The 15,672-nt window shown below is 39.8% G+C and overlaps 1 protein-coding gene across 1 annotated transcript in view; it reads left to right on the forward strand.

Annotated features, from left to right (window-relative positions):
- The window catches only part of LOC108500124 (netrin-4-like), a 46,105-nt gene extending 37,330 nt beyond the window's left edge, over positions 1–8,775 (forward strand). Inside the window, exons 6-10 of the mRNA XM_017820668.1 lie at positions 3,185–3,398; positions 4,120–4,256; positions 5,251–5,319; positions 6,420–6,590; positions 6,692–8,775. Coding sequence (XP_017676157.1) covers positions 3,185–3,398; positions 4,120–4,256; positions 5,251–5,319; positions 6,420–6,590; positions 6,692–6,828 — 728 coding nt within the window. The 3' untranslated portion in view covers positions 6,829–8,775. The remainder of the gene's footprint in view (positions 1–3,184; positions 3,399–4,119; positions 4,257–5,250; positions 5,320–6,419; positions 6,591–6,691) is intronic.
- Positions 8,776–15,672: the final 6,897 nt, after the last annotated feature.

The raw sequence follows: 15,672 nt of genomic DNA on the forward strand, positions 1-15,672 counted from the left end.
TCCTCCCTTTTACAGTACTTTTTGACAAAACAAACTTAGCATGGGAGTGAGACTAAAAGACAAGAGGATATGCTTTGTGACCAATACCCAATTCTAAAGTACAATGATAAAATTTTTCACTATGCTACTGTCAAGGGGAGAACCCAAATAAACCAGCCAACTCTGAGCCAGAACTGTCTGCACACCGTCCCTAACATAATTGATGATGCCTTTGACAAACAAGGCCATTGTCACGTCGGCCGGTGTTTTGTTAGAAGGAGAGGCGGATGGAGAGAAAACTAGGGTTTGCTAAGAGAAAAGAAGAAAAAATCAGCAGGAAAAGTGTTGTCAAATATTGAAAAATGTAAAAGGGTGAGGTTTTGGCAACTTGCTTTTATGTTTCTTTAATTGTGAGGTTTATTTGTAAATCCATGGTACTGTTAAGCAGATAAAACCCAGTCATCCACAGCTGCCCTTTCAGCATGTGACATGTGGGCTCTTATTTTAGGAGTTACCTTAGATGCACAACTGGGATTTTGGCCGTAATACTCTGGAAGCCAGACAATGTACCCACCCAAGCTGAAATGCTAAATAAACACAGACTGAGTAAAGCGTTTGCAAGCCACTTGTATAACTCATCTGAAAGTGTTGTACATGTATTGATTCAGCTTTCTGATCCACCAGAAGTTGTCCCAGTTTCTAACTGGAGAATATGCCCCACAGTTCATCTGGGAACATTAGGTTTTCTGAACTGTAGCCTCAAAATAAAAAAAGGCCCTTTTTTCCAACCTCCTCATCAGCTTTCACCAATGCTGTCAGTCACTGTGTTGTAATATTTTCCCTCAGGGATAGGATGGGAGACAGTCTCATCTTCTTGAATCAGGATCCAGTCTCAGTTGGGGATAGGTAGTCTAATGATGTAAATGATTTACCCATCTGTTACGTGACTCTAACTGATGAAACCTGAAAACTGGAAATAAGATGGGAATAAAGACCCGGAAGTTCAAGAAACATAAGATGATTTAGGTGAAAACTCCACAGGTAGATGCTACATATAGAGATATTATAGCGAAAACAAACCTGAATTCAAGCCAACCCAGATGCTGGCAATCTCTTAATCCTTGTGACTCAGACCTATCTGCAGTAAAGGAAGGGTATGTTTCCCCTCCTTATCCACAAATCTATGACATTCATTTTTTTCAGTGACTGACAAACTAAATGTCTCTTTTTCTAGGGTGATGTAGTTGGCCCTGCAAAAATCAGTGCAAAAAAAAAAAAAAATCAAGTTTAGGGGCAAAAAATCATAACTTGCCTTTGAAACTGTCAGTGCTAATGAGCACTTCAGTGTTACACCTGCTCTCCAGAACTGACAGCACAAGCCCTGGGTTTGCTCCCAAAGTCAAGACTGCTTTGTGGCAAACAGGAGAGCTGCTGTCGTTCGCCAACCAGCTCATTGTGCTGAGCACACTGCCCACGACAGCACGCTTACTTTCTGTCCTTAGGCTATTGTGCCAGTGTCCCCTGAAAACAACAGACCAAGATATGTCTACAGCAGTGTAATAATATTATTGAAGTTATTTGTATAAAGAACACAGGGCATGGGGGGAAAAATAACTGTACAGTAAGCAGGTCACAAGAGGAATACAGAATTGCTCACCCTCTTTCTTGTATAATTTTCAAAAGATATTTTCTTAAGTATCAAATATGAGGTTGCAGATCAAAGTGAATTCTGTCCCTGCTACACTTTCAACTCATTATAGTCACATACTTGTTCCTTCCCCTTGGAAAATGATGTGTGGAATCAGAGTGTTCATTTGGTCTCTTATCTGTGAGATCATGAAGAAAAGTAGTTTGATCAGAAGCCATGATGGGCAAACTTCAAAAGCTTTGGAGATCATGTTTGGTTCAGATAAGTATCCAAAACGCTGTCCCCTGATCCAAGCTATGTAAACAAGTTGGGTGTCCAACATTTAACTGAAAATCTCTGTTAAAGCAGGTCTTAGCCACTAGACTTTTATTTCTGCCCTCTTCCAGATGGATGAAGTAGTGATGTATTACCTTTTCAGTCTGTGCTACAAGCAAAAGCCAGGGCATGCTGCTTTGTTAAGACAAAAAAGGTCTGAAGTATGAAGGCCTAGAGTTCAGCTCTGTTGTCATTTTAATCAAACTTGTCTGAATACCAGAAATGAGTGGGTTTGTTTATTGCTTGTATTTAACCTCTGCAGAGCTCTTGGCACTAGGCTTGATCATCTCAGCTTCTGCCTTGATTGAGAGGAGTCAACTGTGCTGGCTTTGCACCACTCTCTGTGTATTGCTCCCTGATGCTGCCACATCTGGAATGTATGAATGGTGTGGAATAATGACATTTTATTGTCTGTGGAGGCAGAGTTGCCCACAGGAGTTGTAACTATCTGTTTTACTGCCAAGTTATCTTGAGTTGCCAGGCTGGTGCCAAACTGGCAACAGTGTTAGAAAGATTTGGGGGAGGTTTTCCTCATTTTTGCTCATCTTCAGCTACATGCAAAATAAGTTTAGCAAGTTTAGAGGTCTTCTCTGTTTGCTTTCCCTGTAAAAAATCTGCTCATGTATTTGTAAAAAAAAAAAATAAATTCATCAGCTTCTTTACACACATTCAGTACTGCAGGGTGAAATGTGTCCCTTAAAACTTGCACTGTAGGAAATTTGTGCAGAAATCTTTGGAGGCAGAAATCAAAAATATGTTTCAGGTCATCTGAACCACCTGTATAAGCTGCATCTTCCCCAGAGGAAAGGGTAGTTTTGTGATCTCTGTGTTTACAGGAAAGGTGATGTAGGCAATACCTATAATTTTTTACCTTGTCTATGTTAGTAAATCTTTTTGCAAAACACTTTAAAAGTGAATGACCTTCAAGCCCCTTTAAAAATAAACACACAAGGGAGTCTTCCTGGTACCACTTCAAAACCCTGTATGGTCAAGGTTTGCGTAGCAGAGAAGTGACTTTCACACATAAATGCTCACAGTTGTACTTGGTTTGCTGTGTTTAGCAAGTTAAAAAGAAGCAAAAATAATATTGCAAATGTAGGCTGAAATGCAATGTTTACCTGTTCTGACTTAAAACCGCTGAGCACAAGGAAGAGGGTACAAGTTTATCAGCCTCGCAGAAATGCCACTTAACCAGATGACCCCACGGCACACGCTGTGACACCTCCTGCCCTGTCTCCACAGCCTGTGCCTGCCAGCCCATGGGTTCAGCCAACGCAACGTTCAGCAGCAGCTGGAGGTGCCACCCCCGGACGGGATTCTGCTACTGCAAACCAGGCGTGGCGGGTCCCAACTGCGACAGGTGCCTCGTGGGCTACTGGGGCTTCGGAGAAAACGGCTGTCGCCCCTGTGACTGCGCCAGAGACTGCGACCAGCACACTGGGCACTGCTTCAACAGGTAAAGAAACCCTCCCCGGGGTTCTCTGGGAAATGAAGCAAAGACTAACAAATACTGCAGCAGTATTTCTTTGGAGGCTGCACGATCATTTGAAAAGGTGGCTGTAAATCATAAAAGGCTTCTTAGATGATATTGTGTGTCTGACGTAGTTTTAAGACCAGTGTATTATCCAAAGCAATCTTGAAATCATGACTCTTTGCAGTAAATAATAGGCAATTCCACAACTCCATGATATGTATACCATCTGTAAATACACCTGTTTGCCTTGGAAATAGATGGAAGAGTCTGAAGATCTTGCCTCTCATCTGTGCCCAGGATAAAATGAATGACAAAGTCTCCATCTTGTTTCTAGAGGGCAGGCATCTGTACCCCAGATGGGTATTAATTAGTACAGAAACTCTGTGATTTGTTGAGCTACTGTAGTTCTACGGGTCCTACAGCTGTTCTCAGATCCTTGTGACATCAAGTGGTCACTAACTTTGAGTTACATAATTCTCTAAAAGCAAACAAAAGGCAAAAAAGGCACACTTTATAGGTATTTAAAAAAAAACGCTAAGTCAGCAGTAGTAAGGCCTAAATAAAAGCATAAGTCTTGCTCTTATCTGTGCTCCCAGTCTGAAGAAAGCAAGCTCATCTGTCCGGATACAGCCATGTGCTGCAAACACCTGCTTCCCACCCATGTCGTGTCCTAACCAATTCTTCTGTTTTATGTGTCCCCCAGCTATGACAGTGAGCCATTCTTTAACATCCCCATTGGGGGACGAATCCCTGACCTTGTCCAAACACCAACCAACGAGAGCGAAGAGGAGTGGAAATGGAACGACCACGAGCAGGGATTTTCTGCACTGAGGCACCCAGGTACAGCCCAGAGTCTGGGAACATTTACTGACTTCACTCAGTGCCAGTTCTTTCTCCATCCTGACTCAAACCCACCCACTCATCTCCAGCTTGTCTGTCCCCCATCTGCTGGCAACCTACACTAATCTGAGTTTGTAGGCTATCATCACACTTGCATCGTTATTTTCCAAACTAACTGTAGGATCCGAGTTTGGTTTTAGAAACCAGTAAGTCATGACTAAGATTGTGTGGAAAAAATACTTTCCTTTTGTTGTCACAATTATAGTCATAATGCTTGGGATTTTACACAGCTGCTTCTCAAGCATTTGGTTCCTGTTCAGAATTTCAAATGCTCTTTGTAAAAAGCTTGTGTCAGCCACCACTGAAATGCACCATCTCTAGGGTGGAACACAAGTGATTTTAAGAGTAAGATATTCCTCATGGCACAGCAGCTCAGGAGAGAAAGTAAAGCAGACTGTATCCAGCTCATGTTACAAAGTAGGAATGAGATGGCACCATTAATACTTGAATAGTTCTCAGTTTTGCCTGCCCTATAAAGATCAACATTTACCATCAGCAGCAGCTTGGTAAGAGCCAGAGATAACAGCACCTACTGCATGGCTTGACTCTTCTGAGACAGATATTGCCTTAATACAGAAAGGATGAGCATTTCTTAGGTCATGGGATCAGACAAAGGTATCATTGCTTACATGATTTACATCTGGATCTGATTCTTACAAATCTCTTCATCAGGATCATTTTATTAACTTTATGATAGACCTCATGCATCTGCATTTTACCTGACAGTACTGATAAGATTTCAGAATAATTATTGTATCATATAACAAGAAACACATTTGCAAATAACTGATCTCACTCTCAAACTTTCTCTTAAGGTCCATACAGATTATGGGAGCTATAGACATCTAACTTTATAACTGAGGATCATTTGCTCTTCTTTTCTCTCTCTCTTGGCTCTTCTCCAACCTTTTGTGTTCTGGTGTTTCCCCGCTAGAAAAGTGTGTGTGCAAAGAAAAGGTGCTTGGGAGCGTTGCTGACTTCTGCCAAATGAAATATGCCTATGGTAAGTGGGTAACATGCCCTCAAGGTATGATAATTTCACAATGTTCTCTCTGTGCATGTTGTTAGCCAATAGTTATGAAAAACAACGGGATTGGTTAAGTCATGATATGAGAGGTAGGATTTCTTCTGCCTTTTTCATCTAGTGAGGTGTCCAACTTCTGATCAGAACTGAAAAGCATTTTTCATGCAAGGCTCCATGGTGTCTCCTTCCCAGCTGTCAGCTTCCCTCTACAGCAGGAGAGGTGCTCAGTGGAACAATTGTCCTCTACATCAAGAACAGATGATAAAAATCTCACATCTAAACTGCCATTGTTTTTGCACTCATTATGCAGCTTCAAATGGCCACGCTCATTTACCAGGAATGTACTTAATACTGTCGTTTATGAGCACCTGGTTCATGCCATCACAAGAAGCAAGAAAGGAAAGCTCTGGGATCCAAAGGTGTTATGTGCTTGTGCCATGACACAACAAAGTATGATTGTGGGGCTGATCTAGATGGGGCTGCCCTGCCAAAAAGTCATGGGATCCTATTAAATTAAAAGGAACAGAAATTTGTCACGGCAACCAGATGTTGGACCACGAAACAAAAATGCCTTTTCTGGTTTGTTGTGCAATCATGGAATTTTAGCCATGTGACATGCCTGCAGTCTGATAGGAAACTTCCTGACTTCCTTCCTGGAGAGTAGGTAGTCCCTTCTCACAGGACAAAATTTTTGAGAGGCCAGTGTTAAAGCTCAACAAGTTTTCAAACTGGAAAATATAATCAGTGCACTTAAAACCAGACCCAGCTGCTGACCTGGGTTTTTCACCCTTCCTTATGTATACATACAAGTGCTTTCCTATGATTTCCAAGAGTTTGACATCAGCCCATTAAAAATAGTTTCTAAATAACATGGTGAAAGGATGAGTTATCTACTTCAGAAGAAAAATCTAGATTTCCTTCTCCGAATTTATCTATAAGAACCCCAAGTGAAATGTGGTACAACTCAGAAATGTGGTACAACTCCAGTTTTGGGGGTTTTTTTTCCATGTCTTCTTTCAATTCTAACTTTTAGCAGAATAAACCAAAATTTAAGTCATTGTTGATCTCTCTCTGGACAGTGATAAAAGCAAGAATCCTCTCTGCTCATGATAAAGGGACCCATGCAGAAGTTGTTGTGAAAGTGAAGAAGGTCCTGAAATCCAGCAAAGTGAAAATTGCTCGGAGCAACAGAAACATTTACCCAGAATCCTGGACCAACAGGGGCTGCACATGTCCCATTCTCAACCCTGGTAAGGATAAAATGCTCACCAGGTGCTTTTTTTCCCCTGTAAACAGTGGTGACAATTCCTTATGAACATCAGACCATCTGCTTTTTTTTCTTTTAAATTAGGTACTGACTACCTTATAGCAGGCCAGGAGGACTCTAGGACTGGCAAACTCCTTGTAAACATGAACAGCCTGGTGAAGCCCTGGAAGGCCCATTTGGGAAAACAAGTATCAGATATTCTTCGAACTGGGTGCAAATAATTTCTGCTTCAGAAGTTACAGCGCTGGACTTTGCCCTTTAGTAACACTGCAGTGAAAGGTGTAGTTAGTTCATGTGTTTCCACTCAACATGCTCCTAGCTCAAGTGATGAAAGCAGACTTGCCATCCCTTCTCCTTTCATATGCTTAGACAGGAAACTCAGGACATGACCACTTTTTTCAAAAAGTGCACAGCCTTATCATACAAAATTATTTAGTGCATCATGCATAGGTTACAAGTCAGTTCTTAACTTGAGCCTGATTCCATCCAGAGAATCATTTTACAAGGCAAAACTAAAGATGTGGATTAGTGTTTCCATACTTCAGGTCAGAGTCTGACATTAATATGCATAAACTGCTTACATAATGCATTCATTACTGGGATGTAGTTTTCTTTATAAGTGACCACTAAAAGGCAGCAATTTCTTTAAGCTTTACAAGTGGCATAATACTAAACAAGAATATCAAATAAACGTATTTAAAAGAGCTCAGACTGATTTAACATCAGACTGCAATTATGCCAATATAACAGGTTGCTTTCTAGAAGACAATATTATCCCTTTGCTGAACAGAAACAAACGTGATTTATCTTGGGACAATGTCCTTAACAGATGTGTATTTGCTATCACCAGTGCTTAGTGCTGAGCTCTGCTGCAGAAACCACCTGGGTTCAAACTCTATTCCAAATCCAGCTCTTTGCTGTAGTACATTAGTCGGTAACACCACAAAGGTTTCACAGCAATTACCACAAAAAAAGCCTCAGTGCTAGGAAGAAGTCAAAACACGTGAGGAACTAGCAGCTGCTCTAATGTTGGGATTGTAACACCACAAAAGTTACAAAGCAGGAGGTAAATGGATTGGCTGGTCCATGTATTAAATGAGGTAGGTACAGTTCTGTGAGAACAACCTGCCTATTCCAACTGTGCTCAAGACCACTGGCCTTTGATTGCACTTAGGGCTTTCATTGCACTTCATTTCTCTTGGTCACACTTCAGGCTAAGATACTGAAGTTGTGCTTCCTTCCCATTGTGCCTGAGGATTATTTCTCCCTCCACGGAAGTACAGGAGTGGTAACATCTGCACTCCAGGTAAAATTAGTTCTGTTCTGCAAAAGTATTCTTTCTAAACCAATTTCACCCTACCCTATAGTAATCAAGAGGTAGCTACTTAAATCCTTCCCTAACACAATATTTTGAGGAAATTGTAGTTTAAAGACCTGTGTCCCCTGTTGAAGGACCCACAATGAAGTTTAAGGATTAAATGGAGCTGGTTGGAGCACGCTCTCTTCAAGCAAAGCAGAAATTACAATGAATCAATCTGTGTTCTTTCAGGGGAGTTACAGAGAAAAAGCAAACCCACATGCTACTTTTGCATATTTCAATTCCATGGCTATAATTTTTAATCCTCCTAGGTAAGAGAAGATATGTTAATTTAGCACTGTCTGGCACATGGAGTATCTAGAAAACCCCAACACTAATGAAGAAAAATGGAAGTCCCAGCCTACAACTTAGACCACCAGTTTGTTCTCCTTATTACTTGGAACCTGAAAAAAGAGCTTCTTTCATTCTCTTTATTGCTGGTTTTGGAAATGGATTATAAGCAGATATTTACAAAAGAAAAGCCCTACTTTCTTCCCCAACAGTGTATAAACAGTGTTTCTTCCTCCTTCCTTTTCAGGAAATTTCCCCTCCTCCATTGCTTTCCTTCTTTCACTTCATTATTTATTAGTTGTTACCTAAAGTGGTATCCAGCAGTGTGGCATCTCCAACAAGCCATTTAATTAATGCAATAAAACACTTTTTAACCAAGGAACTTGGCAGAATTTGAAATGTCAGTTTACTGAAATTAGCACAGCAACTGCTTTCTTTCCTGCCTCCAGAAATTGTCTCATAACAAAAAGACTGACTAGTTCTCTTTAAAATATGAATAAAGACATGAACATGAATTTTACAGTCTGTTCTCAAAGGGCCTCTCAAAATAAATGTAATTCAAGTGTGTTTAGAACTAAACTAAGGAATGTTCTTTTCAACAGAGGCCATGCAGGGGATCTTATTTAATGATGATGAGGATATCCCATGTTGCAAACTCTTCTATTCCACTTTTTGTGCCAGACTGGTGATCTTGTGGGGAGGGTAAACATATTGCACATCCTCTCTGTGGATGAAAGTTATTTTCTGACATGGTCATTTACAAGCATTACTAGCTGCTGCTAGTAGAAATACTAACTGGAACAAGAATATTGATACCCTGGTGTGTTCTCTCAGGGCCTAGGATAACACAGTGATTAATGATTACTTAGTAGTCATTAATCATTGTTTGCATTTGTATGCAAACAAGATAGTCATCAATATATCCTATATTTCAGATATCTCAAAAGTAGGCAATATGTACACACTTTTCTCAAAAGCTGACTGCAAGTTGACTTTTTTATTGCCGTTGCTACTTCTGCTAATCAGGCATCTCTGAGTTCACAGAGAAGAAAAATAAAAGAACAAAGTTTCAACTCACACAGAGCTATTATGTGCAATCTTTGTTCTGCAGAGCTACAGTCCAGGGAGCCTGCCTGAAAATAAGAATCTAAATAGAAATGAACCACACAGATCAAATTATAACAGCTAATGATTACAGAAGAGATGAGAAAGTTTAAATTGATCACTATTAGACATTGGAAAGGAAAAAGGTTACTTTCTGGTGTACTAGTACGTGAAGTGAAATGAAATGAGCATAAAACAGTTCAAGATGGCAACTGTCCTCCTATAGAAGCTGTTATGTATTTCTCAGAACAAGCCAGCAGGTCATACATGGTAAATTACAAGAACTACCATAGAAGACATGGTATCCCTGTATCAAAAAAGATTGGATCTGTGTACACCATCCTTGTGATCCTCCCTGTGACTTTGTGTCTTAGGTGGCACAGCAATACAAAGAATACTAGTGTGGGGAAAAGGATGAATTTGGCCAGTACAAAGTGGCTGGGCAGCTTCTTTTAAAATGTGTGAACTGGAGCCTGTCTTTAAGGAGGCCATATGAACCCTCTACAGCACCCTAACAGACAAGGTGGCTCACAAGTATAGCAACCACACACCAAAAAGCAGCAATGATCTATCATTTGGAAATCTTGCGAAAGGATGAAATAAAAGCCTTTACTCACAAGATGAGGAGTCTGGAAAACTGAGGAAAAAGGGCAGGTGATAGTTTGAAGCAGCAGGACATGTAACTGTTCAGAAAGCAGCAAACTCAGGATTGTGGAGGTCAGTGCAGCTCTCGGTAACAGCTGTGCAGCACATGTATCCATGAATACGTGATCCTTCTGGCAATGTGGATCCTTGAAGCATCAAAGTAGTTCATTAAATGCTCATTGTGAGTGCTGAGCCCTAACTCCAACATACTGACATATTGCTAATAATGCTTCTCCAGCTTCTGCTCTGGGTAAGCAGCAAAGAAGGAGAATGTACCTATGCACAACCTTTGTGCACTGCTCTTCCCAGAGGGACTCACTGCTATAAAGAGTAAGTTTTCTCTGTAGCATTTAGCATGTCTCATAATTTTTTTTCATGCTGCTTGATGTAAGCTTCTTTTTAATTGATATAATTCACATGATGTGCTCCCTCAAGTCCCCCAGACCCCCAGGAAAAGTTAGTGTGTTCCTTGTTATGTGTTGTAGCACTTTTTATTTTTTAATTAAAATTTCCAATTAAAAATATTCAGATACTTAAACTGATGTGAGGTTTGGGATCTATTTTTAAAATTTTAAACCATGCAATCCTCAAACCACATGCACATTAATTCAAGTTAATAAACCACAAATACTCCAAACATCAGGGTCTTGCTCTGATAAGAGTTAGCAGTGTTAGGCAAATGGAGAAAAGCATTTCTCTAATAAGGCAACCATAATACATTAGTTTTCCCCTGAGCACATTACCAAAAAGCATGTATTTGCTATGAAAATATGCATAGATGAAAAACACAAAACAAGTACAGTTAATTCTTGTAAATGGCATGTTAATAACTATTCCAACCCCAAACCTGCAAAATCTTACATGTAGGTATTGCAGGTGCTGAACTCCCATAAGAAATACACTCATGAAATTTTGCTGGTCTGAGATTTAATGAGGGCTACAAAAATATTTAACAGGTCCTAAAGCTGATCCTTTACAGAGCTGATTCATGGGATGCAAGGCATGAAAACAGAAATGCATGACAGGTAGGTGGAACACGCCCCACCTACAAGATAGTCACAATGACAAGACAGTCATCAATATATCCTATATTTCAGATATATTTCAGGATTTAGGCAGACAGAAGTCTACTCGTGATGGTCTCCAAACCTAAAATCATGCCAGTACGTTACTGAGACTTACCTTTGCAACTCTGCATTATAGCTGCACGTCCCCTTTACACAGGTGCAAACTGTGCAAATTCTCACCTTAGCTCTGAAGTCCTATTGCAAAAACTCTACAATGAGTCTTCACTCTTCACACACTAATGACACAATAAATATTGCCACTGTTCTTTTGTCTCGTGGCTGAGCGATGAGAAACATTCTGATGCACCACTTTCATGTGCACAGGTCTGAGTTTTCAAAGAGAATTCCAATCCAGGAGTCTGTTCCTGCATATTGGCACTAGATAGCAGCTTTATGTCAGGTGTAGAGCTTTCATGGTCAGTAAGGTGGAACAATATACAACACACATTCTGGTAGCCCAGATTCTCTGGCTCTTGGCTCTTCTGCATTTGAAAAATCCTGAGTCTAGCTCTGAAAATATTAACTCCAATTCTTCTGTACCATGGCCTTTATGAGAAAAATAACAAACACTGAGGATATTTCATTAATTAGCTGTGCAGGTAACGCTCATAATAACATCTGTACATACTCCCAATATAAAATACAATGGTTATCAACTGGACTAATTCTAAATCAGCTGCTTCACACATAGCATGGGAAATGCTAACAAGCATGGGATCTGACTACAAAATTCTGTCAACCTTTGCTTGTTCCATGCAGGGCCAAATTGGAAGACTGGATCCAACCTAGTCCATTAGTTTAGGTTCTTTAGGAGAGTGCAAGGAGAATGAAGAGATGGCCCCTTGAGCCAGGTAAGGGAACAGAGCCAATACCTGTAAGAAGGAATGTGATGGGCTATAGGGGAAAAGGAAGCAATACAGTATTTGGGGATGCATGAGAAGGGGACAAAACAAAGCAAAAAGAGCAGTGTGGAGGCAGGAACACTCATAACAGTAAGAAAAAGGTCAGGAACTACAGATGTAGAAATCAAACACCCCTCTCCCATACAGCATCCTATGAAGGGAATGAGTGCAGTGTGAGGGGATGCTTTCACCTTCTTAGGAAGTGTAAGGAACTTGTAATGTTCAGAAACAAACAAATAACTGAACCTGTCACCAGATCTGGTACAACAAATCCTATGTCCGTGTACCCTTCACATCAGTATTGCATCATCTGGGCTAATCTGCCCTGTGCCATCACCCCAAATCCTCCTGTGCTCTTTGGTTTGGCTATAGTAGGGCCTTCCTGAGCTGTCAGCTCACAGATCATCAATACCAATTTGTAACAAGCCATTTGTAGAAACAAATACATTGGTGTGAAATTCATTGCTTCAATGTAACTTCTCCACTCCTCCTCTGCTGGGTGGGTCTTCTCTGAAGTTCCAGTATCACTAACAAAACATCAGCTCCAGAGGGGTTAAGAGCAGTTGAAAAACAACTGCAAAAAGTTCAACAAAATAAAATCATGTACAATGAAGAGAGTTGACTAAGAATAAAGGACAAACTGTTGGTAGCTTCTCTACTCTGTCCCACATTAACACTGCTAGAACCTTAATGAGTTAAAACAAGAGTCTAAGAAGCATATATAATCCTTTTTTTACTTCCCTAAGAATGGGAAAGTAGGTTCATTGACGTGTGATCAGATAAGTGCATCAGATGAACAGGAGACATCGCTGTCAGGTTTAACAAGGGCATTCTCAGTCAGAACTGCATAGGATATAGATCTTGTTTCCAACATAGCCCTGCCAGATCCCCAGATCTAATGATCCTTAGAATGAACTGCAAGATAAAAGTCTCCCTCTAGCCACCACTGCGTTCATCATTCCTGTTGCAGGGAGGAAGGAAAAAAAAGGTTATTTTCGCATCTGAAGCAAGTTTGTATCTCTAGGAAAGTTACTACATACAAGCTCAAGTCAGGTCTCTGAAATCTACTTAGGTTGTACTGCACAGAATAGCAGAACAAATTAATTAGTAACTTCTAATTCTGAAAATGCAATTTAATCTAATTTTAACTCATTTTCAGTACTTGTTTATATTTTAGAGTACATTTTATGTTAAAAGAATCACCTAGAAGAGATGAGTTTTAGAGGCAATCATTATCTGCATCAGGAGATGTGATACATGCACCACTGATTTAAGTTTAAGTGGATTGTAAGCCCATCCTTGCAAGCAAATTATCACAAATGATATATGAATTTGTGGCCTGCATCAAGCAGGGAATTCCAGCCAGCTGATAACAGTCCTACCCAGCCTCCAAAACCACAGCTTGTTTCACCACTGCACCAGAATGACAATGGTGTCCAAAAACTGAAGAATGGTTAAAACTGAAAAACTGAATTATTACATAGCAATATGGTAGTACATCTAGAAGTGCTTAATGTATTATTAACAGTTCCTTTTAGCTAAACTTTAATAGATGTTTAACCACATTCAGTATATCAGTTTTTATAGGACAGATCAAATAAAAGGTACAGAATTAAATAAAGAGCAATTCTTTCCTAATGAAGCTTCCCTTCTCCCCCTGCAATGACTACTTTTGACTTGACACAGTAGCATCCATGACTTGACAAAAGTACCTGATAACACCATGTATAAAATTATTACAAAACAACTCCACCAACACAATTGCTCAAAAACATTTGAATCTACTACTCTCTCTCCAAGAATCAGTAGCTCAGTGATGGCAGACAGAGAACCAAGACATTATTAATCCAATATATAAATAAGAAACATGTTAGAACAAGACTGCAATATGCAGCTCTAAGTTCTGTTATCCACAAAATAAAAATGCAACTTTTTATCATCTGCTTATTTCACAAGTTTGTCACATGTTGCCAAGGATCATTTTATCATCTTTATTATATATTAAAATAACCACTGGATGATTTGAGCATGCAATTATAAGAGGAAAATCATGCAAATAAAGCAATGCTGGGAAACAGGAACAGGAGTTACATTATCTATACACTGACAACTGCATTAGTTTACATACTAAAAAAAAAAAAATTCAACAAAGAACTCTTTAGGATTAGAGCTATAACTTCCTTTCTCAAAACACTTTAAACACATTACATAGTGTTTTTCAGTTTCTGATGTAAGGCCCTCACACATATCTCACATTTGCACTGGATGTAGCACAACAGGTTACCAAGCCACAGCAGTCAAAAAAAAGCAAATCCATCCTAAATAAATGCACCTTCAAACATGTCGGATTTTATGCTGCAGTTCCTTCTGTCAATTTTAGGTTCAAGTCCCTACTTACTGCAGTCCAGGATTCTTGCATTTTACATTTTGTACACAGATGCTACAAATACTGTTACAGAGGATGAATCCAAACCCTGTGGAACACAGAGGCAACGTGGGAAAGAAAAGCACAGCAAAAAAAGAAAGAGGAGGTAACCCGTTGTTAGAACAGAGCACCCCTTCACAAACCGCTCTTGCTTCCTCACAAAGAATGCACTGGATTTCCATTTGAACAACCAAAAGCTTGGGTGCATGTGATTTTTTTTTTATTTGGTGCCCAGTGTTTATCTATTGCCTAAGATTCCATTTTCCTGGTCCAACTCCCTAAGTGCCAAAGTTTATCTCCGCTGCTTTTGTGCCTATTTACTCAGGTTAACTTGGCATTTGGCTTCCTACGCCTGAGAGAGTCACACTGAGAAGTTCTGTGACACTTTGTTTCTTTGAAAAGCAAAGAGATGCCAAGAGTACCTGCTATCTCTGCCCTCAGAGCTGAGTATTTGTCAGCTGCTCAACTGCCCACAATTTTTTTGGAAGATCCAACGGCTGCAATACAAACAGCTCAAACACACTGTAAAACTTAACAGAAATTACCCTCCAATATTCGGAAACATCAACAGTAGCACCAAAATAACTTATGCAGAGAAGATACCAAAAAGCTCTATGGAAGTACTATTGCTGAGCACTTCAGACTGCTGCCCACAGAGACAGGCAAGTGTTTAAACACTGCTGGACTGACTGGGCTGCATTATTGACACTACAACTTTTTATGCTTTGGTTGAGGTAATCAACACATAAGGAGAGAAAAAAAAAACCCAAACCAAAGCAAACAACTTTGTAAGGAACAGTTGCTGAAGCCAAAGGTACAATTTCTTTCACAAAACAATTCTCACAAGCCATGTTTTGCTAGGAAAGACAAACAATGTAGTATTCCCTTATCCACAGGTATTAAACTGTAGTGAATTACTATTAAAGTATTTGTACCTTTTAAGTAATTTTCAAATATTTTAATAGCAGTTCAGGTTCTCTGTAGTGCTGGTTCACAATCCAGTCTAATATAGCTACTGAAAATGCTTAAACACTTTAGGTTTTTTATGCCTTCCTGACTGGGGGTGAGGAGAAAAGAATGAGACAAGAATAAAAATCTGACAAGCTGGAGCAACTGATCTATACAACCCACAAACTGAATCAAAGTCCGCTTACAGCACAGAACAGTTCTCAAAAACAAACAAACGAAACCCCCAAACCAAAAATTACAACAACCTGCCCCAAACCAAAAAAACGAACAAAAAAAAAATCCCACAAAGACACAGGAGCTTCCAA

This window comes from Lepidothrix coronata, unplaced genomic scaffold (genome assembly GCF_001604755.1).
Source record: "Lepidothrix coronata isolate B3197 unplaced genomic scaffold, Lepidothrix_coronata-1.0 Scaffold84, whole genome shotgun sequence".
Classification (NCBI taxonomy): domain Eukaryota; kingdom Metazoa; phylum Chordata; class Aves; order Passeriformes; family Pipridae; genus Lepidothrix; species Lepidothrix coronata.